The 22,391-nt window shown below is 36.1% G+C and overlaps 9 protein-coding genes across 9 annotated transcripts; 4 read left to right on the forward strand and 5 right to left on the reverse strand. All coding sequences in view use genetic code 12, as the record gives it.

Annotated features, from left to right (window-relative positions):
• Nucleotides 1-84: 84 nt before the first annotated feature.
• SPAPADRAFT_62755 (uncharacterized protein) lies at nt 85-2,826 on the forward strand (the record flags this gene model as incomplete). The annotated part of the gene is made up of 1 exon (XM_007376825.1): nt 85-2,826. One exon carries the CDS (start codon nt 679-681, stop codon nt 1,807-1,809), a length of 1,131 nt encoding a protein of 376 aa, XP_007376887.1.
• On the reverse strand, nt 1,888-3,189 carry SPAPADRAFT_142536 (putative protein kinase; the record flags this gene model as incomplete). The annotated part of the gene is made up of 1 exon (XM_007376826.1): nt 1,888-3,189. One exon carries the CDS (start codon nt 3,187-3,189, stop codon nt 1,888-1,890), a length of 1,302 nt encoding a protein of 433 aa, XP_007376888.1.
• A 258-nt stretch (nt 3,190-3,447) lies between these two features.
• SPAPADRAFT_68090 (uncharacterized protein) lies at nt 3,448-4,128 on the reverse strand (the record flags this gene model as incomplete). The annotated part of the gene is made up of 1 exon (XM_007376827.1): nt 3,448-4,128. The coding sequence occupies one exon, from the start codon at nt 4,060-4,062 to the stop codon at nt 3,451-3,453; it is 612 nt and encodes a 203-aa protein (XP_007376889.1).
• A 752-nt stretch (nt 4,129-4,880) lies between these two features.
• On the reverse strand, nt 4,881-6,411 carry SPAPADRAFT_68091 (uncharacterized protein; the record flags this gene model as incomplete). The annotated part of the gene is made up of 1 exon (XM_007376828.1): nt 4,881-6,411. One exon carries the CDS (start codon nt 6,308-6,310, stop codon nt 5,060-5,062), a length of 1,251 nt encoding a protein of 416 aa, XP_007376890.1.
• Nucleotides 6,412-12,550: 6,139 nt separating this feature from the next.
• On the forward strand, nt 12,551-12,889 carry UME6 (Zn(II)2Cys6 transcription factor UME6; the record flags this gene model as incomplete). The annotated part of the gene is made up of 2 exons (XM_007376829.1): nt 12,551-12,674; nt 12,714-12,889. 2 exons carry the CDS (start codon nt 12,551-12,553, stop codon nt 12,887-12,889), a joined length of 300 nt encoding a protein of 99 aa, XP_007376891.1.
• A 633-nt stretch (nt 12,890-13,522) lies between these two features.
• SPAPADRAFT_141672 (M20 family metallopeptidase) lies at nt 13,523-15,154 on the reverse strand (the record flags this gene model as incomplete). Its single annotated transcript, XM_007376830.1, has 1 exon — nt 13,523-15,154. The coding sequence occupies one exon, from the start codon at nt 15,152-15,154 to the stop codon at nt 13,523-13,525; it is 1,632 nt and encodes a 543-aa protein (XP_007376892.1).
• A 243-nt stretch (nt 15,155-15,397) lies between these two features.
• On the reverse strand, nt 15,398-17,286 carry SPAPADRAFT_62757 (uncharacterized protein; the record flags this gene model as incomplete). The annotated part of the gene is made up of 1 exon (XM_007376831.1): nt 15,398-17,286. The coding sequence occupies one exon, from the start codon at nt 17,264-17,266 to the stop codon at nt 15,812-15,814; it is 1,455 nt and encodes a 484-aa protein (XP_007376893.1).
• A 1,816-nt stretch (nt 17,287-19,102) lies between these two features.
• NRP1 (Nrp1p) lies at nt 19,103-21,497 on the forward strand (the record flags this gene model as incomplete). Its single annotated transcript, XM_007376832.1, has 1 exon — nt 19,103-21,497. One exon carries the CDS (start codon nt 19,103-19,105, stop codon nt 21,293-21,295), a length of 2,193 nt encoding a protein of 730 aa, XP_007376894.1.
• Nucleotides 21,498-21,575: 78 nt separating this feature from the next.
• DPM1 (dolichyl-phosphate beta-D-mannosyltransferase) lies at nt 21,576-22,388 on the forward strand (the record flags this gene model as incomplete). Its single annotated transcript, XM_007376833.1, has 1 exon — nt 21,576-22,388. The coding sequence occupies one exon, from the start codon at nt 21,598-21,600 to the stop codon at nt 22,318-22,320; it is 723 nt and encodes a 240-aa protein (XP_007376895.1).
• Nucleotides 22,389-22,391: the final 3 nt, after the last annotated feature.

Here is a 22,391-nt window from a genome sequence, read left to right on the forward strand (position 1 = left end):
CAATCAATCGAAAGATCCTCATATTTAGTGACTAGTCAATCTACATACTTTCACATGATGAAAGAGAAGTCATATTATGGGGTGCTACTATTAATATTCGTTACCATTTGTGGATTGTTTGGCTTCTCATTTGCATTAAGTCACATTACAAATGATGAAGATTTGCATATTGCCAAGCTCTACGACCTCATAATTGGTGGTACAGTATTAGTTGTTCCTTGCATTATATATTACGTTTATGAAATCATAACGTTGAATATCAGAAGAGTTAATACCAGACAAGGTCTTTTTGATTCTGTGATTTATCCAATATTCGAAGAGGTGGCAAAATTAGTAGTGTTGATATGGATAACGAGAGATTTAGCACCACTAGATTACTTCTGGTTAGCATTGGGATATTCGTTATGTGGAACAAATGTATACTATTACTACCCTGGAAACTATGATAAGAAATATTTTAAATTCCTTACGTTTTATGATCCTTGGATACATCAAGATTATTTTAAAACAACAAACCCATTCAAGAACGAGAAGGAAATTAACTACATTATTCAAAATCTAATCCCTGAAGAAACAACACCATTACTTGTGCCCCCCTTGCTTGCACCAGGTAAGAACAGAACTTCATTCTGTAGTGAAGACTCTGGCATGACCATTGTCCAACATCGATCATCAATCATGAAATTGCCTACTGAATTCAACCTTTCAAAACAACAATCATGCGCAAGTACACCAATGAGCTCGCCAATGAGAAAATCAATCAGTATAGATACAGTAACTGCCAACCCTACTCTCAAGAACTATAGATCATGTTCTGATTTTGTGGATAAGTTATATTCTGTGTCACCTAAAAACACATATCATTTAAATACAGCTACTGCTCTTGCGGCAGCAAGTGAGACTTTTGATGACTATATGGATTCAGATGAAGAAGTCACTACTGAAGGTAGACACTTTGGTGGAGGTGGAGGCGGTAACTTTAAGTTAAAATTGCCTGGTGGTACTGAAATTGAATTTGGTGGTGGTGCCGGCGGTGATTATAGGGATGGCGATTATGACCATAGTGATGATGACGATGGCGATGACAATGACAACAGGGGTGGAGACCATAGAGACGGAAGCCACAGAAGTGGTAAGCAGAGAAATGATCCTGACAATGACGACAATACGTTACAAAACTATTCAAGTGAAGACACCAAGTTTGACAAAACTACTACTAGTGCAGTTAGTGGGAGTCAACAAAATTACACTAATTTAATATCCTGGTTATTTCCTCCATTATTTACAATTGGAGAGAAACCAAAATTTGAAGGTCAAAGTTATCCCTTAATAAAGTCAAGATTAAACAGCTATAGCCTCAATGAAGAGTGCGTGGGTCTCGAGTCGCCAATTAGTCCAACAATTACATCATCTAGCATTTATCGATATCGAAACTTTCAATACTTTGTCCTTTACAATTTCGATTATTGTATTGAACAACCATTGTCAAGTATAGTCATCGATCCCGTATTCAAGAAATTTGGGGAACTTCTTAAAACAATCAACGTATGGTTTATAATTTTAGACGAATGGAATTATTGGATTTGGCAATTCCTTACGTTTCTTACATTTGGAATAGCTCTCAGCTTGAATCTGTCTGTTTCATGTTTTATGGTTTTATTCATTGTTACTTGTAAAATGTTTAAAGTTAATTATTTGCATTGTTTGGAAAGAGAATTAGATTTCAGAATGGTAATTTTTGGCGATACAATTGTCAACTTGATAATTATATTTATCAACATATTTGTTGGTATTGCATATTATATATAGTTGTTATGATGTTATGATGTATAATTTTAATAATACAGAATCTATATAAATAATAAGTAAAAAAAAATATAAAAAACTCTATAAATCTTTTGGATTTAAATACTGTTGATCCAAGTATGAAGGATTGGTATATGTGAATCCTTTAACATGGAGTATATCTTTTATCATATTAGTTTCAGGTGACATAGGTAAAGTAGTAAATTCATCATCAAAATTTTCCGCCAATATGGGATCAGTGATAATTGGCAATATTGGTGGAAGAGATTCACTATTTTCAATATTTTCAAGCTCATCCCAATTTACATGTCTAAAAAATCTATGTTGTTTGAAAGCCTTGAAATCTTCATCGACGTTTATTCTTTTGAATGGATCAACTTGAAGTAATTTCCTGAGTAAATCTTTTGCTTCAACACTTAAATAAAAAGGGAATTTCAATGTCTTTTTGGAATTTTTGATTTTTTCCAAAATTTTCGTGGGGTTGGTACCTGTGTATGGAGGAGATCCTGTTAATAAATCATACGCAACACATCCTAACGACCACCAATCTACCGAATAATCATATTCATCACCTTTCAACACTTCAGGTGCCATATATTGAGCTGTTCCTGTCATTGAATGGCTCTTACTCTCACTTGAAACTTTAGACAATCCAAAGTCAGTCAATACCAAGTTACCATTCGAGTTCAACATACAATTTTCTGGTTTTAAATCTCGATAAATAACCTTTAAATTAACATGCAAGTATCTTAACGCAAGAACCATTTGGGCAATATAATAACTGGCATTTTTCTCAGTCATGAATCTTTCTAATGCTAAATGATGAAACAATTCTCCACCATCGAGATATTCCAATATGAGGTATACCTTGTTATTATCCTGGAAAGCGTAATATAATTTAACAATATTTGGATGATTCACCATTTCCAAAATATTTTTCTCGTTTACCGTACGATTATAATTCTTTTCATTTACTTCGTTAGTATTCTCATTGATTATAAGCGAAGCCTTCTTCAACTGTTTTTGTGCAAATAATCGACCGGTGGATAATTCACGAACAAGAAGCACTTTCCCGTAGGATCCTTTCCCCAATACTTTTATTGGTTCGAAATCTGCAAGCTTGGGTTTATGTAAATTTGGTCCGTTATTCGTTGAACTATATGAATGTTTGATTTTAACTTCGTACGACGAGGCAATGGAAGATCGTCTTCTTGTTTGTTTTGACATGGGAATTGGATCCGATCTGTTCTCTCCGAAATAACTTTGTGGAGTAAATTCATCGGGTGATTCATCATGGATGATTAACTTGTAATTAAGTTCATTTGCGAGGGTTGAGGCTCCATCGGCTACATCGTAGCCTTCCATATCAAATACTGCGGCCATGTTTTATATATAAATTCTTGTCTGCTATTGGGTGCTGTTGCTCTTTGGAACCATGGTATGGTGATAATCTGGTTGTAAGGTGTTGCTAATCATGTGGAATAAAGTTTTTTTTTAGGCTGTGAAGCAAGCAGGAAAAAAAAAAAGTTTAAAAAATATCCCGCCCATGTGTGTTTGCATGAAAAAAAAAATATTTCAATTGGCATAACGCAGATCAAATAGCGGAAACTTTTTTTTTTTAGTCAGACGTGACAAAATTCCACTTTATCCCTCCTGCTTAATTGCACGAATATATATAGTTTTCTTTAACTGAATATATTCGAGTAGCAACTCGGGTGTCTGAGTTTCTCCATGTTCAAATAATGAAATTGGATTTAACGATTGATCTTTAAATGTAATTTGTAAACGGTCAGGGTACATATTAAGCTTAACCTTTAACTTGAATAATATCACATTGACCAATTCGGTTGTACTTTCCAAACGGTCTTTTCGTAATTTGAAACTTAATTTATTGTCGTCTATCCAAATTTGCAATTTTAGCGTATTGTCTTGAGTTCTGTAGGTTGTGGTATGTTTATCCCAGGTGGGAGTCGGTTCTGAATCAAGCGTTGATTCATCGCAGGTTTCAATTTGTAATTGGTCGCATAAGTTATTGTTGCTATTTGATCCAACTAGATTTGAATTTTCGTAATTCCAACTTTCCATTCCATGAAACTGTTGTTGCAGAAACAGCTCATGACTTGTAAACATAGAACTATCAACAGATCGATGTAATGAACAACTTGATGAATCAATTTCAGGTGAAGATACTCGCTGTGAATCGAACGAATATTGTCTGTTTTCAGCAATCATATTGTTGTGTGTTAGGCAATCCATAAAATCAAGATTTTATTTTAAGTTTGCTCCTGGGAAATAGTGAAGGTTTGATAATGTTACAAAATTAAATGAACTGGGATGATAATTTATCTTATATGGTGCTCTTGGTACACTCAAACTTAAAAAGCTTTGTTGTAAGTTTATGTAAATGGAATTTTGGTGCGATTTTTTTTTTTTTTGCGCGAAACAATGATCTGAAACGATCTACGATCTCCTTATTGTTCTCCTAAATCTAAAACTTCTCGAAATTACTTACTTCTGAACAAGAACTTTTGAACAGCGCCTAGAAAGTGAATAGATTTTTTTTTAAAAAATATATATGTATATATATCTTAATATAGGTTACTAATTACAAATATGACGCAGGAATCTTTCTTGCCTGGTTAAAGTATTTATAAAAATTGTAACCAAAGACGCGTCGAGAATATAATGTTTTGTGTTGCTTCTATGCAATTCGATTTTTTCTGGACGATGGCTCAGACAATAACCAGAATTTTTTTTTTCAATTATAAACAACCTAATTTGTATTGGCTTGCTGACAAATAACATCAAGTGATTCTATGATACAAAAGTAGAAATATAATTAGAAAATAATATAGATTTTCTCCCAACAAATTGGAAAGTTTTTGTGGCAGAATTTCAGATCGGGCCAGTATTGTTTTTCCGGGATCAGAGATTTCCGTTTACGACGTAAATATGCACATATACGCAAGCCATGGAATTGCACCAAGACAAACGCAATACAACACCTTGTGGAAATATTACTAATGTATAAATTCTCTCCCTCCTCTCCCCCCCCCCCAAACTACATCACATGATACTGAACTCTTCATTCATTTTAGTAATTCTAAAATTATCTATGGATTATTCGCTTTTCTAGAAAGACTTAGTATTTTCTACACATATCTACTTATTACATGTATTTGTGGCTGGTATAGTGAGTCCAAGCACAGCAACCTGGTGGAGTTCTCTGATAGTTACTGTTAGGATATCCTGGTTACTTTAATAGTGGTGTAGCGAACGTGGAATCGCCCTCCACGGAAGTTTCTGGTGTGTTCAAGAAATACGTACATCCGCCTTCTTCACTACTAGCTGAATCGTCCCGGTCATATACTTCAATTAAAGAAGTGTAACTTTCTAAAGAATAGGTACTATTGGAATGAGTTATCTCTTTGGCCTGATTTTGATTTATGTAAGTTGAATATTTGGAATTGTCGTATTGGTTAGATCTTCTTCGAGGGGATTCTGGGTATTGTTTAAATGATGTGACTGGGGGTAATGGAGCTGTTGTTGAAAATGTCGATTTTGAACTTTTAACATACGATTCAACATCGATGCAGTTTGGAAATAAAAAGTTATTCACTTCTTCTTCATTAACCTTTTGTGAATTTTTCGTTAAATGATATGGCCCTCCGAAAATGAAATCAAGTATTTCAGTTGACTTTTGAATTTCTGGGAAATAATTTATTAATTGGGAGAAATACTCGTTTAAATCTTGGGTTATGCTTATTAAATCATCAACGAATCTTTTATCAAACTTTAATCTGGATGATTGAGGTACTTGAAATAATGGTGGAGGTAGCTTAGGTAAGTTATGGAAGTTGGGATAAGTTTCCATGAGCTCAATATGGAAATGGTAGAAGTCCTGATATCGCTTAGCAAGATATAAAGTATCTTTATTTGTCATCACTACTTTCATCTTGTAAAGGAATTTCTTCAGTAAGCTTTGAAATGCTTTATCAATGACAACCTTGATTGGGTAATTTTTTGCAAATGCAGAATCAGAAGCTAATTCAAAATAATCATTGTTGAATGTATCAACTTCTTCAACTTCCTTGCTTTCAAATTGGGTTAGCCATCGCAAAGAAACAGGATTTACACAATCATTCACAGCAATATCTACAAAACTGGCAGGAATCAACCCTCTAGATTCCTTATTATCGATATGATGAACCTCCAACCATCCATTGCCGGGTCGTTCAATCAAAATCAAATAATCGCCAGCTTTAATATTCAATTGGCCATCTCTTTCAGCTTTGAATTCATATTTTGCAAGCAAAACTGGATAGGAATGTCTTGCTTTAGTTCTGGAATCTCTTTGAGAATGGGGTGACTTTTGTAAATTTGACTCGGGGGAAAGTGGAGAAAGTAGCGTGAGTGTATTGGGATCTAGTGGCCCCGATATTTGTAAGTCCTTAACTTTCCTTTTAAACTTATGCTGTTTTGTTTTGAATAAGCTTGTTGTCATTGGCTGTAATAAGCAGAATGTGTATGATGAAAGTAATTCAAGCTTTCCTAGTGGAACAAGTATAAAAACTAAGAGTATATATGAAAAATTTTAAAAGAAACAAGTTTCGTTGAAAGTATGAATATTACAAAAGTTTACAGTAGAAACAAGAATATCAGGCGCTACTAAGAATATTCTTTGTTTATTCTTTTTGTTGTGTTTTTGGAGGGAAAAAAAAATCCTTTTGTTGCCGTTTTTCCCGATCTAGGCGTTTTGATAAGAATCCTGTTTATATATTTAAAGTTTAAAGTCTATAATTTAAGATTTTTTTGTCTGTAGAGAGTGCTATTCTTGGCTGCCCCATTTTTTTTTTGATTATTTATAGTAATATGTTTTTTTGTGGAATCTATGGTTCCATGAACTCTCATCTCTGCTCATCATGGTTATCGACAGGTTCAAATATTTTATGGAGAAATAATTAATTGCTCGAGGCGGGTGTTGTTGGGTATCAAATCACGCAACATTCGACATTGTTCTGAGTTACATTGTTGAAAACTTAGGCTACGAGTTACGACATTCGCCTATTGTTTTGTGATTTGGTTTTTACAGATTTCCAGAATTGGTATAACAACTATTTCAAAAAAAAATACCTCTAAAATCTATTTATAACCTTTGTTTATTGTCTCAAGGTTTAACTTAATCTGCGTGATTTCCTCACATAACAAAGGAGCAAATTATCTCCATAGCATAATAGTTGTTTGTGCAAGATCGAGTCTAAATTATCGCTTGTAAATTATTAAAACCCAGACTCTCTATTTACATGTATGCCTCAAATTTCTTGAACTTATGGTTTTATTTTCAGTTGAGAGCGTTGGTATTGTTCGCCCTTTTACCGAAAAAATAGTTTATTTTTTTTCAAAGTCAACAAAATAATAATATTTAACATGTAAATAAACAACTGCCTCTTAGCGGAAAATTAATTTCCCAATCCATATTTTTTAAGCAATGTTAGTCACATTTCAACAGTCGTTGCATGAATTTTGCGAATGTAGACCAGAGAATGTTTCACATTTGCTCGTTACTGAATTCGGTCCAAAGCGCGCGAATGCAAAATTATGCAACCCGTTTCTAATTCTTCCTTTAAACCGTGGTGCTGTTCTTTTGAAAAATTATTCTTAGCTTCAGAGTATGCTATGATTAAAGCAATATTGCATGCACATTTGTCTACAATTCCGAGGTTCTTGGTTTGATTCAGGCACAGGAAGAAACACATTAGAACTTTATAGATCTGCTGTCTCATGTCGCCTCTTGCTTGTTGATGGAGGTTGCTACTGCGGATCACATCCATGTGCTCTGCCCTGCATCTTTTATTTGTCACAATTTTTAGTGTTTAGGGTTTAGTCGCGTGCAGAATTAGTGCCGATTTAAAGTTTTTCAGTTACTCCTATACAAATCCGTTGTTGCTGTTACACAAAAAAAACCCCCGTTCCTGCAAATAAACAAAAAAAAATTAGTAAGAAACATTTACGAACTATTTAATTTATCTTGAAAGGGAAAATTTCCATGGTTACAGGTATGGCAATACATGCGCAACTCCCAATCCCAATCAGTTGAATAGGAGACCATCCCTTCGCAGCAAGTCTGAAAGCGGAAGATCCCAGATCTAGCTGTAAACCGATTCTTAAAATAAAACTGAGCCGATCTTGGCGCATCAGCTTGCCAAGCTTCTTGTTAACAAGCTTACAGTACAGTTTGCTCACATCAAGTATAATAAAGTATGACATTGCTGTGGTAACTAGTTCGTAAAGATTGCACCTTGTACTTTTGAATCACCTCATACAATCAAACCCCGCTTCATCAGGGTTAAAGCATGCATTGATCTTATTATAGAAGTATAATTGAACAGAATTCTAATTTACCACATTTTTGAATTTGTGATGCATAATAAAGTTACGACACACATAATGTCGGAGTTTCCAATTTTGCTACAAAGATTCTTTAAACAATGGGTGATGCGCCACAATAGACATACTTACAACTGTATGATTTCCCATTCAACATATTTTGCTTCTCTTACATCCTGGGCCAACAATGACAATATCCTATAGAGATTGTTCCTCTCTTAAATGCATGCCGGGGAATAAGAAAGATTTCCTGTTATGGTGAAAGCCGGATTTAATAATTGTTTCTAATTATGGTAAAAAAAAAGGGGGAACTAAAAAAAACCCTTATTGAGACATATCCCTACCTATTTACGAATAGCACATGCTTAAATTTAACTATGGTCTATTTTGGTAGTTATGCTTGATGTGTTAATATTGCAGATTGGAACACTGTCAATTTTGAAGGGCGTTATGAACCATCTTACAATGTGCGAATAGATTGTTGATCGACAAAGGATTGATGTTTGTTCGATCATGTGTATTATCTTCAATGTATTGTTTATTGTTCACTTTTTGTAATTATAATTGTAAAATGATGACCAGCCCTCGTCAAGTTAGACGATGACAAACAAAGAGAAATGATTGTTATGGTAAACACTTGAAAACAATCTTACTTTTGCACATTATTTAGGCTGAGTTACAATGGAGAATAAGCATTTAGAGTGAATCTTGAAAGCGATACGTGATTGAGATCTAAAGTTCACGGGAAATTTAGCTAATTGAGATGCTCTACAATCTTTTCTAACCGTGCCACCACTCATTGGCACTGGTACACAGCCACACGGAACTATCGGTCACATCTCAAAAAATATGCGGATATACAATTTGAGAAGTTGCACCAGAGTTGCAGATTAATATCTGGCAATCAATGGAATGTTTTGATTTAAAAGTGCCTTGCTGACAATGTATCCATCACGCGAACCAAACTGTAAACATAAATATAAATAGCCTGGATTTTAATAATGATGGTGTTTTCTCGACTTTTAATCTCCTTCCGGCCATTTGTGCTTAACTAAATAGAGGCAAGTTAGTCTTGCTGGTATTCCGGAAGTGAAATATGTATGGAGAAAGGAAAAGAAAGCATATGAAACAATATACAAATAAAAAAATTTTTTTTTTTCACTCGAACTGAATCTGCTCATCTCCAAAAATTTTTTTTTCTGGACGTTTAATAATATTTTTCTCTCGACCCACCACGTTATCTTCCTGCATGTTACATGAGGCGACAATTCACTTCAAATAATTAGTTCATGGTGCCTATCCATTATACTTGAGACAAGCCATGGAAGCATTGTCACCTAACCCCGAATGGGAAAAATTGCATAATCAAATGATACCACAAAACCGAATCCGGCTAATTCATTTCCCCTTAGTCTAAAATCTTAGTTATATCATAATATGTTGCGCATTTAAGTATGTAACATGATGCTACTAAAACTTATTATGCCATGTGTTTCAAAAGTCTGGGATTGCCTTGACAAATCCTCAGATACATGCAACTGACCCAAATTGGCACCATTGCTTCAATTTTAGTACGTTTTTACTCCTCTTTCCGACTGCTTATTTTTTAGGGGGTCTAGTTTTGTGGCTAAATGTCTTGGCTTTGTGTGATTTTGTATAGGGCGGATTATGCGACATTATTTACTTTTCGCTTCTGCATGCCAGACAAAATAGATACGACACTACTTTCAGGGGTCCATAGCCCTAAGTTAACCCACAATTTGGCGGGAATCTTTAAGTTTATTTTCAAAAACAATAACGGATTTTCCGATGATCAGAGCATATTATACCTATTTGGCAAATTAGTTGCTTTTAAGCGTAAAAAATATCGAAAAATGACAACTATAGGCGTTGCATTGCTTTCGAGAATACAATTCTGCCATTACAGAAATATTGCCTCTGTCCTTATTTATCATAAAATTAGACCCACTTATATTGTGGTCTAAGTGTTTTCTTTGGCTTGGAAATTTGTGTGAAGAATGGCTTGCAATACATATTGTTGATGCAGCTATCCTCGGCATTACCACTCGAAATGGCAATTTTCGCTGAGTATTTTTCAATGTTTGCGCGGATTACTATAAACAACCGAATATAAAATAATTGAAACCCTAATCTAGAATTGTAAAATGAGACATTATTAATCATCGTACATATCGTACAAAATTGCTAAGTAGTACAAAATGAAGTTATTAAATAATTTTGCATGCCAATAGGGTATTTTTTCCGGAGAATTATCAAACCATTTGAAAATGTTACAAAAAGAAAAATAAAATAAACCTGAAAAGTTAACACGGTCGCTATTTTCTCATTAGTATTAAGTTCCAACAACAGGGAAACATTGCTAAGATTCACCAAAAACCATACATTACACTTTTCACACATCTTTACGTCGAAAGGGTATAATAGCACCAAGAAATCAAAAGCGCCTTATTGCCCAATGGGGAATTTCTTTTTTTTTTTTTCCTCAATTCATTAAGCAAAAAAAAATGTAAAACCTTATTTTCTTTTTGAAGCTTCATTATCTTGCGCTTATTTTTTATAGTTTATTTTTTATTTTTTGGTTTCTATTATTTGAATAATTTTTTATTTTTTTTCTGAATCAGAATTATATGATCGTAGTAAAAAAAAAACCATGCAAGTTAAAAATTGTTAAAATATTGTTCAGCAAATGATCCTATTTTAGGATTTCATCAACCTGCACCACGCGTATGCTTCTATTTGCAATTAAACTTCTATAAGTTTCTTCCTTCACCCCGCCACAGGTTTTGTCAATTGAAATTGACCTCCTATTTAATCCTGTTGAAAGTACATACTTAAAATCATACCGCTGCGTAAAGCAAACTATCGTTTCCAAATTAATCATTGCAAAGCCTCAAAGTGTGGGCAATCATCAAATCTCCGCCTCATATTATAACTATTCCACTCCAAGATTCCTTCAGAATTGCCAACACATCAAATAAGTCCAAAATAATTGCGACTAGTCTATATCACCGATTGGATTTCCTTATTACACTGTTTCTGTTCTAGACAATTTCAGTTGATTCAAAAATAATTTATTTAACCTAGTCATTCTTTTAAAATTTACTCACTACATTCGCTCATTCCAATGATGGCCACTTCCGACCCAGCTTCAATGATGTCTCCATGTGAAGCAGATGATACCATCATTATTAACTCGTCATTATTGACCCCTTCATCTCCCAGTAACGGTATGCACCATACTCCTCAGATTATGCATTCAAGTTTTGTACCCCATATGGGACCCACTATGCAGCCTGGTTATGAACCTGTCATCAACTATTCAACTACGGGGTCTGTGGTTACTTCATTTCCTATGCAGAAATCGATGATGTATGGTTTTGAACCACTGTACAACGGTCATAATGGGCTGGCTCAAAACTTTAATCTTGCACAAGAACCAACAATTGCGTCATTATCCCAGGACTACTATGAAGATAGTTCATTCGACTATACTATGCCTCCCAAGTTTAACTCGACTTCCATGTACCTGAACTCGCAAGGTTCGGCTAGCTCATTGCCATTAACAGATTCAACATCTTCGCCTTTCCTTCTGGGTGGTAAAGATATCTATAGACTCAACATGGAGTCAACCCCAGAGTTGTTAAACTACCCTGGAAGCAACTCCCAACTGGGAGATTTATTTACTAATATTAATGAGTTTGTAGAAACAGGTTCCTTTGATTCCGTTCTTGATTATAGCAGTTCTACCCCAACTAACAATCAACGCCACCATATGAGGCCCCAGCCACTTCACGACTACGCTTCTTATGAGCATAATAATAATAGTCCTAATATGAGTGAAACCAATACACCCACATTTTCCGATGTTTCTATGGTTTCCATTCTCACTGCTTCAGTTCCACCAACAGGGTCCCCCCTTTCCGACGATTCTATGCTCATTCCACCTAAAACACTTAATAGATCTTCTCTGTTCAACCAAAATCGTAAGATTTCTAAGAAGCCTTCGCTTTCACGGTTGAATTCCAAGAGAAGTCTTCCCCAAATTGGTAACCATATTAACCATGCCCTCTACACTCCTTCTAGTGAAAGCAATTCTCGTATGTCACCTTTGTGTACAAAGTTTAAGGGTATGGCTCCAAAAGCAACTACTCCACAGGGTACTCGAACATTATACACTAATTCTCCGACCACTGCCAATGCAAATTTTCCCACTATGTGTGTGTTCCGTCATAATTCTGAAGGGGCAAATATTGCATACACACCTAATGAAACCACAACTCTGAAGTATAAATATGATGGGTTGGTTGTTAAATTGAAGTCCAAGGGTGATAAAGAAATGTCACCCAGTGATGATTCATCTTATGATAGAAGTTTGGATTCCAATGAGTCAACTGCTCCTGTGAAAAAGAAATACACTAGAAGACGTTTGCTCCCTCGTTCCAAGAATGGCTGTTGGATTTGTAGGATCAAGCATTTGAAATGCGATGAAACCAGACCAGTGTGTGCTAGTTGCTTCAAATTTGGTATTGAATGTGATTATAATCCTGTTAAGCCTGATTATGTCACCGATAAGAATTTAAGGAAACAGAAGTTGATTGATATTACCACCACCCGGAAAAAGCAGGCTAGTATTTGTGGTGGTACCAAAAGTAAGAAGAGTAAGTCGGCCAATTAATTATGTATTTTTCGATGTTTGTTTGTAATTTATATTAGAGATAGTAAGAGTATCATATACTTTTTCCATATTTTTTTTTTCGCAACCAAAAGTTCTTGGATTCTGAGCGCAACGCAAGGTGATGCATGCAAGACTGTACAATGCCGGTAAAAGCGCAACATGGCAAGAGAACGATATTTTTTGACGTAACACCTTGCCCTAAACACTTTTGAGTATTTGTTTGTACTACTAGTTGTAGCATTACCATGCTGTTCATTACATTTACTACAAGGAATGATGCATTCAGAAGCAAGAAGTAGTGTTAGGGAATATCCGCGGAGACCCATAAGCCATAAAGAGATCAAAACATTTGGATGTTAGGGGGGGTTGAAACAATAGGCCCACATATCTGTTTTCAAACTTTAGTAATTTCTTGTCGTGGTTAGCCAGGGGGGAACAGAGCAGAAAGTGGTATGAGTTCTCCCTGGCCATATGTTCACAAAGCAATATTTTTGCTGTTGTTTTGCAAGTAAGGGTTACAGCTTCTACGTTGTTCATTCAATTAAAAAGGTCTGAAGACTCTTGTAATAAACTAATTGATCAATATACTAATTTAATAAAACAAAATAAAAAAAAACAAAAATCAAATCATCTTTAATTATTAGCTTCCTTGGTATCAATAGCCTGGAGGTATTCATAGAAGAAAGCATGTAATTGTAAATGACCATCAAAGTTCAATTTTTCATCAACACTGTGTGCATTGGTATCATGCAAGAAGTTATTGACAAAATAAGGAGAGTATCTGAAAATATTCTTGCTTAAATTCCAATAATGTCTGGTATCAGTGTTTCCAGTCATAATAGCGGGACTAGTAATAATAGGATATCCAAGCTCAGGGAATACTAAATCTTCAAATACATGCCTTGTGACCCCTGCCAAATAAGCCCAAACCTTGTCATTCAACGGAGTTGGAGGTGCTGGTGGCAAGTTACCAGATTCAGTGATCACAAATTCTCCGGCTTCGTTGTTGGATTGGCCATACACACGCTTACCAAATGCCTTGACGGAAAGCTTGTGTTTCTTGGCAAGTTTAATAACACGTTTGACAAAGTGTTCTTTAATTTCATCAATGTTGGATTCAATTGCAACTCTGTGGTTAACTAATAACTTGGTGACTTCAGGCAAGGCATTATTCTTTTCTCCACCTCTAATAATATCCAAAGCTTGAGAAGTTCCAATTAAATACCTAGTTAACTTGTTTCTGGTGATGTACTTGATTAACTTGTTATTTGCACGACGGCTCGATCCAGCTTTCAAGATTGTTTTCTTAAACTTAAAGTCGATCTTTTTCTTTGAATCATGAGAAGCCAAACATTGATAGTAACCCAAGGTAGGGTTTTTATTAGTCAACACGGGTTTATATGGATCCTTCTCAATCAAATAAGCTAATTCGGCTACAATACCAATAGAAGTATGATCTGGTGGAATTGAGGAGTGCCCTCCTGGCGTAGTCAACTCGACCGAAATGTCAACATACCCCTTCTCACCAGTACCTGGGATAGCCACAATTGTATTGGTTAAACTGTCAACTGTTAACCCATTTCCTTCATCAATAATAGCATACATGGAATCCTTACCGAATTTTTTCTCCAACCGTTTGGCAATCTTACCAGCACTGAGATATCCTGAAGACTCTTCATCAAACCCAAATGCGGCAATTATAGATCTGCGTGGTTGATAATCTTGAGAAATCAACAACTCTAAAGTCTCCAATATGGCAATCAACACATTCTTACAATCAGCAGCGCCTCTTCCATAAATATATTGGCCATCATAATGACCAGATAACGGAGGATAACTCCAATCAGCGATCGTATCCTTCTGTACAGGAACAGTATCTTGATGAGCCATCAACAACACCGGTTTCAACTTTGGTGATAACCCTTTCCAGTGGAAAATTAAACCATAAGTGTTAACGCGTTCAACTTCCAAGTTTTCATAAACCAAGGGGAATTTTTCTTCTAAATATTGGTGGAAGTTCTTAAATTTCTCCCAAGTCTCTGGAGAATCTGGGACATCTGGCAAATGATCGGAGATCTGAGTATCAATTTGGATGGCCCCAGATAATCTTTCAATCGACTGCTTTCTATATTTGTTGTCAAACAAAATAGAAAGGACCTTGGAATCGTCTCTGTGGAACGATGAGGGAGCAATAGGTTCATATAACGGACATAAACTAGATCTTGTGAAGATCGAGCTATGGTATAATGTTTTGCAGACATACATGAGCAGCATAAATGCAATTGCCCATCCTCCAATGATATACACCGTCCTGTTGGGCCTAGAACCGGCCTTTTCATCCACTGGGAGTCCTCTCATGATAAGCTTTGATATTGGAAAAAAAATATATATATATTTCTGGGGAATGAGCCGTTTCTGGAACTTTTCTCCACTATATATATTTTTTCTGCATTGAGATAAAATTTCTACTTTGGGTTATCGGATTGATCAGCATGAGATTCAAGGTTTGGCTTTGGTATTCAAACCATGACAACATAGTTGCTGTTGCATATTCCAACTAAGAGGAACAATCCTTTTCTCAGCTTGTTTCATATGGCAAACTGAAATTAGCAAGATCTCATAGATTGATCTGTAAGTATACTGTTGTATACCATCTGTGGAGAAAGATTACGTCATCTGGTAAACTGAAGTTTGTCCTAATCGGTATATTTTCCACCCCTTCACCTTAGATTAATTAAGTAGCTAATTGGCAAAGGTATTCGTGTAGTAAATTGGCCACCCCGGGGGGGTTCTAGAACATCTCTGCTAAGTTGTACTTCCCCTTGGTTGACACTACGACCTTTTTCGCAACTTAACACTTCCAAGGGTGGTTACATTTACAAGTTTCTATGGTATACCATGCAATAATAAATTATATCTAAACTATTCCCACTCACTAACGACCAATCTTTTATTAACAATAGTTTCAAATTCCCCTTCCAACGGACCCGTTCTATATCCCAGTTCAAGCACACTACCATCCACTCTATATTCAACCATAGTCACCAGGTCACCAGTAAACCCTACCCAAGGTCCATCAAGTGGATCAATCAAGTATGGATATGTATAATTGGTATCCTCCTCTCTCTCTTCATCAATGGTTGATTTTCTTCTCTTGTGACGAGCATGTTCTTCTAGCAAACACGACGATTCATCAATTGGTCCCACATCAGATGACGATGGTCCAAGTGATACAGATTGCTCTTCTTCACTGTTAAACAGCTGGTCATCATCAAACACCTTGTCATAATCGTAAGGATTGAGAATTGCTCGGAGAGCAATAAATGTGTTCAATGGGACATAATAAGTCTCGAAATTCCAGCATATGAACAATGTAACTAGGATCAAAGGCGTGCACATTATTGATAACAAAATTGCACTTTCCAATGCAAGAGTTCCACACATGAAAAGCTGAAAAATTATAAGACCAAGCATAACCCGGCGGAAAATCATGGGCCACACTTTACCGGTGGAATGTGGAGGATGGACAAAATTGTATACTAATTGGTATTTGTATACCAAAAGACCCATTATAAAATATACCAACCCACAAGTGACAATCTTAGTTGAAACAACTGAATAAATGAGAATAATCATAAATATAAGGATATGTTGGGGCAAATGAATACCGAAATCAAAGATTTGTGGCGTATAATAGTATGTTCGGTAATTTCTAGGAGTTCGGAGAAACATTCTGGGTAAACATTTCCCAAGGATATTAAGAACAAGGAAATCGCTCACTTGGAGGAGTTTCACAGGGAACATAGTTAAACCTTGTAACAAAATCAAATCGACATAAAACAATGCCATTCTTTTTAAAGACGTTGCCAATTGTACTGCAATTTTGGTAGTATCACTAATGTAGGAAATATAATCCCAAAAAGTTCCAGCAGCAACATAAATTAAAAACAAGTTGAAGAATATGAAAAAGAAGTTCTTCAGTAATGTAGAAAGTTCAACATCACTATTTGACGAATGACCCTGATATTGCGACAACCATTGATAAAAATAAGGAAACAGAACATTCAAAAGTGTGAACAATAATGGTGGTAAAATACCAGTGACAAATGTAGTTAACCATTCTGATTGACCAATGAATTTACCCAATGATGGGAAGAATTTGCTAATTGTTTTTAAATCAAGCAAGGAAGTCAATGGAACAACTAAAAATATGATAAATCCATAACTCAATACGATTAAAAATGTGATCAAATAGGACTTGAACAATTTCTGGTTGTATGTCAATTTCAAGTTTTCCCAAATAATATCTTTAGGTGCTGGTGCAAGATTAACAATTAATTTATAGACACGAGGATCCAAAACTGTTTGAGCTGCCATTTGTGCTGAAGCTACTGAATCCATGGTTATGAATGCCGAAGGAACTTGCTTAAAATCACTATGCTGCTTAACATCAATAGTGGAAAGATTTGAATCAAATTTGTTTTGGATGATACGAATTTCTTGATCCAAGTTGATTAATTCTTCAGTATATCTTTTAATCGATTCCTTGGCACTATCCGTGGCCGAGCCGTCAATTGGATGGTTAAATATCGGGTTTACAGAAGGAATCTTTTGCTTGTTATATATGTCAATATCAAGTTCGTACAACAGAGCATAAAGATATTCCAAGTTATTAATAAGTTCTTTTCTCTTGGTGAATAATTTCTCTAATGGTGCCCAATCATAAATCAACTTGACATCAAGGACATTTCCAATGCCTAAATCTTCAATGAACTTCTTTAATCTGTGTCTCTGTTGAAGCTTCTTAGGGATACCATCTAATCGAATGGTTCGATCTGTGATTGAGTTTTGAGAAGCCAAATATTTCTGTCGGGTTCTCAATACTTGATTTGTAAAATTGTACAAACAATAGTAGACCACAATACTGAAGACATATGTGAAAATAGGATACACCCAAAGAAACCTAGGGAAATCATCATTCAAATCTGGAGGTGGTTGACCACCAAACAATTGTGTCACACCATTTATTACAAAAAATTCAATGCTATCCTTATCATAACTTCCAGTGAAGTAGTAACGCAAGGGACTCAATATGAACACTGCCATCACTGCCAATATAGCAAATATTTTGATCCCCATCTTAAAAAATGACAAAAACACAAATGCATCTAATCCAGAATTCACCAAGATTTCCTCGTCGCTTATCCCACATACAACCCTAATCCATCCAAACCAGTTATTAGGCAAAGGCTTAAGTGAACTAGCCGGTGAGTGAACTCTCAACGTTCGAACAGCATATATGTGTGGCCATCTATATCGTAGTATACAGAATAGGAAGAATAACAATATACCTAGAGTCAAACATAGGATTAATTGCGTTGTGAACACCCGTTGGGGTCCTACCTTGGTTATTGGTTCCCCTGTGCCACCATCTCCTCCATCACCAAAATTTGTTATTGTTAATTCGAAGATCTCCAATATACCCATAGTGAAGTATACGTCTTGGAATTTGTTTTTGTGTTTATATTAGTTTGATTGGTAGTTACTAACACAGAACTGGTTGAAAACGTGGAGATGATATTGAAACGGTTTTCTAAAGTTTTAAGCCCGTTTTGTTACCGGCTTTGTTTATTTTAATTTTGCTCGTTTACGCGCCTGGGGCGAGTCGCGGCTACCAAATTATCCACAAAGCATGTGCAGGAAACATTCACCCTAAATCGTCAAGGGAAACTCGTAGTTCTAACGCAGAATATATGCGTGCATCAGGCTAACGCCGGAATAATATCAGTAGCAATGTCAACGTTTCAACTTGAAATACAAACCCACTAGTCCCCTCAATGGTTATTTACAAATCCCGGAGCTAAACTGAACAACCTTATATTTCCGTTGATCGTTGTATCACGTGATCCGTCTTAACTGTGAAAAAAAAATTTTTTTTTTTGTTGTTGAGCCAAAACAAAAAAAAAGAAAAACCTGATTAAAACAAAAAAGCCAACGCAATTTCAATACAAAAGCAACCAGTTCCTTTAATAGAAACATTAGTTGGCAACATAGTCTATAGTTAATCAAAGACTGAATTTGCTGAACTTATTCACCTCATCGATCACGTGTGCTTGGTTTTATTCGTTCATTTTTTTTTGTATTTTAGATTCTATTCAAACAAAATTGTATTAATTTCCAACCACGATTTCACAACCCCCCAAAAAAAATAACATGAGTGATATTTATGTCGTACTTCACTTGGTTACCACTTGTGATGACGATAATTCCACATCTTCATACGTCACCAAAGACTCAACTGAATTAATCGAACTTGCATGGGCTGTTATTGACGCAGAAACCCTTGAAGCTACCTATCGTGACTCCATACTTGTGCGTCCGGTGAATACTCCCATTACTCCATACTGTTCACAACTATACCGTATTTCATGGGAACATGTGAGGAATGCAGGCACGTTCAAGGACGCTATAAGCAAGTTTGATACTTATATTCAAGAAAATGTTATTGCCAAGGACAAGGAATTTTCATTAGTTACCTTTGATTTGAATAAGTTGAGAGTGGCATTGCCTAGAGAGGCCAGGGATAAAGGTGTGGTTTTGCCACCTTATTTGCAACACCCTCGTGTGTTTGACTTGCCAAATGAATACAGCAAGTGGCAAACCAGTCACCCTGAAGCATTGTCGTATACTGCCAGCTCCTTAGCCAATATAGTTACTGCGTTGGAAGTCGAAGTTGAGAATATTGACGAGTATGGACCTATGTCTTCTTCTGCTTCTACCCCGCCTCCACCACCACCGCCACCACCATCGTCATCAACAACAACATCGTCTGATCAACAGCCAGCACCATCCCAACCAGTTTCTGGGGACGTTGAGACTAAATCAAAATCTACTGTGGATTTGTATGCAAAATTAGTGTCGCAATTAATCAAAAAGTCAATGCCATTGGAAGATCACCCTACAGTGTTTACTAAACCTTATGATTCTGCTCAAGATGTCAGAGTTTTTCTTAGTGAACGCTCCAAAATCCTTTATCTTTCCAATTTACCTCAAGACACTACCCAATCAGAATTGGAATCATGGTTTACTCATTTTGGTGGTAGACCAGTTGCATTTTGGACGTTAAAGAATTTAGATCCAAACGTCAAAAAGGGAATTAATGGGTTCGCCGTATTTGCAACTCATGAAGAAGCTACTGAATCATTATCGATGAATGGAAGAGTTCTTTCCGATAGAGCTATTGAAGTACAACCATCATCAACTAGAGTATTAGATAAAGCCAACGATTTACTTACGCCATTCCCACCTTCGAAAAATAGACCGAGACCTGGAGATTGGACATGTCCATCATGTGGATTTTCTAATTTCCAGAGAAGAACTCATTGTTTTAGATGTTCTTTCCCTGCTCTGAGTGCTGCTGCTATTCAGGAATCGATTTATAGCAATCCTAATGGTAACAATAGAAGAGGTAGTTCGCAACAGGCTCATGCACAACCACATACTGGAGATAACAAACCTGTGGTGAATACCGGTAACGTTTTACAGAACTACAGTGGATATCCAGATCAACAACAACTGCAACAACCACAACAACTGCAACAATCACAGCAGCATCAAAACTACCACCAAGGAGGACATAATTCCAATAATAACCAATACCATAATACCAATGGTAGCAATGCTAATACTGGAAATAATCCTTCGCGTTCCCATTATAACAACAATGTTCCATTCAGAGCTGGTGACTGGAAATGTGAACTTTGTATGTATCATAACTTTGCAAAGAATTTATGTTGCTTGAAGTGTGGAACTACCAAACCAGTCATGTTGAATCAACAACATCAGCAGCAGCAACAGCAGCAATCTCAACAACAGCAAGCTGGAGCTTCGATCCATTCGGTTAATTCTACAGCTACTGCCATTGCCGCCGCTACTGCTAGTGGTCAACCATTGAACAGTGGATTTATGGGTATTCAACAACCGCAACCACTTCATACTTATGGGCATGTATCCAACCAACAACAACAGCAACAACAACAGCAGCAGCAGCAACAACAACAACAACAAAGACAAAATAGAAATAGTAACTCTATGGGTTACACCAATCAGAAATATTATAGTCAAGGAGTGAGATCTAGTGGTACAGGTACTCCTAATCAAATGATGTCTCAGCAAATGATGATGTACCAACAACAGCAACAGCATTCGGGAGGTGCAAATACACAACAGAAGTACTCACAATCTGTTAACAATTCACCGTCTTTATATCCTAGTTACTACAACAATAGTAACTACCAACAGGGTGGTGGACTGCAGGTTCCTCAGAACGAGGGAGATGCCAGCTTGAACAGTCTGGGATACAGTTCATTGAGCAATCAAATGAACTCGTTAACTTTGAATCAGTGAATTTTTTAAACGTTTGGTTTTAGTTTTAGTTTTAGTTCAAATTAGGATTACTATTTGGTTTAATTAGGGCAGAGGTAATTACGGAGAGGAATGATATTCTTGTAACAGAGAAAAACAATTTGATTTTTTTTATTTGGATGATTTTATAGTTTATATTTAAATTGTACATATTTTTGCAACTACATACTATTAGTTTTTTTTTATCCACACACACACCAAAAGACACGTAGAGAAAAAAAGCACATTTTCAGACAACACGTAGTCCAACCCTTGTTTTTACATAGACAAATAGAACTATCACCATGGTCAGACAAGATAAGTACTCCGTCATTCTTCCAACATACAATGAGAGACGCAACTTACCAATTTTGGTATACTTGTTGAACAAGACCTTCACCGAACATTCAATTGACTGGGAGGTGATTATTGTTGACGACAATTCCCCAGATGGAACCCAAGAAATTGCCCGTAAGTTAATCGACATCTATGGAGCCGACCACATCCAATTGCGTCCTCGTGCTGGTAAATTAGGGTTAGGTACTGCTTATGTCCACGGTCTTCAATATGTCACTGGTGAATTTGTTATTATTATGGATGCTGATTTCTCTCACCATCCAGAAGCAATTCCTGAATTCATTGCCAAGCAAAAATCGCAAAACTTTGATATCGTCACTGGAACAAGATATGCCGGTGATGGAGGTGTCTACGGTTGGGATTTCAAGAGAAAGTTGATTAGTAGAGGTGCCAACTTCTTAGCCACAGTGGTGTTGAGACCAAATGTCTCCGATTTGACTGGTTCTTTTAGATTATACAAGACCCCTGTCTTGAAGAAGATTATTGAAGTTACTCAATCCAAGGGTTATGTTTTCCAAATGGAAATGATGGTTAGAGCAAGATCATTGGGATTCACCGTGGGTGAAGTTCCTATTAGTTTCGTTGATCGTTTGTATGGGGAATCTAAATTAGGGGGTGATGAAATTGTTCAATATGCTAAGGGGGTGTGGACTTTGTTTACAAGTGTATAGATAGTCAGTAGTAAATTATATAAGTAATTTTATTCCACCAAGCACAGCAGTTCTATGTAAACAGACGTGTT

The sequence above is a fragment of the Spathaspora passalidarum genome (assembly GCF_000223485.1).
Source record: "Spathaspora passalidarum NRRL Y-27907 unplaced genomic scaffold SPAPAscaffold_6, whole genome shotgun sequence".
NCBI classification, from domain to species: Eukaryota; Fungi; Ascomycota; class Pichiomycetes; order Serinales; family Debaryomycetaceae; genus Spathaspora; species Spathaspora passalidarum.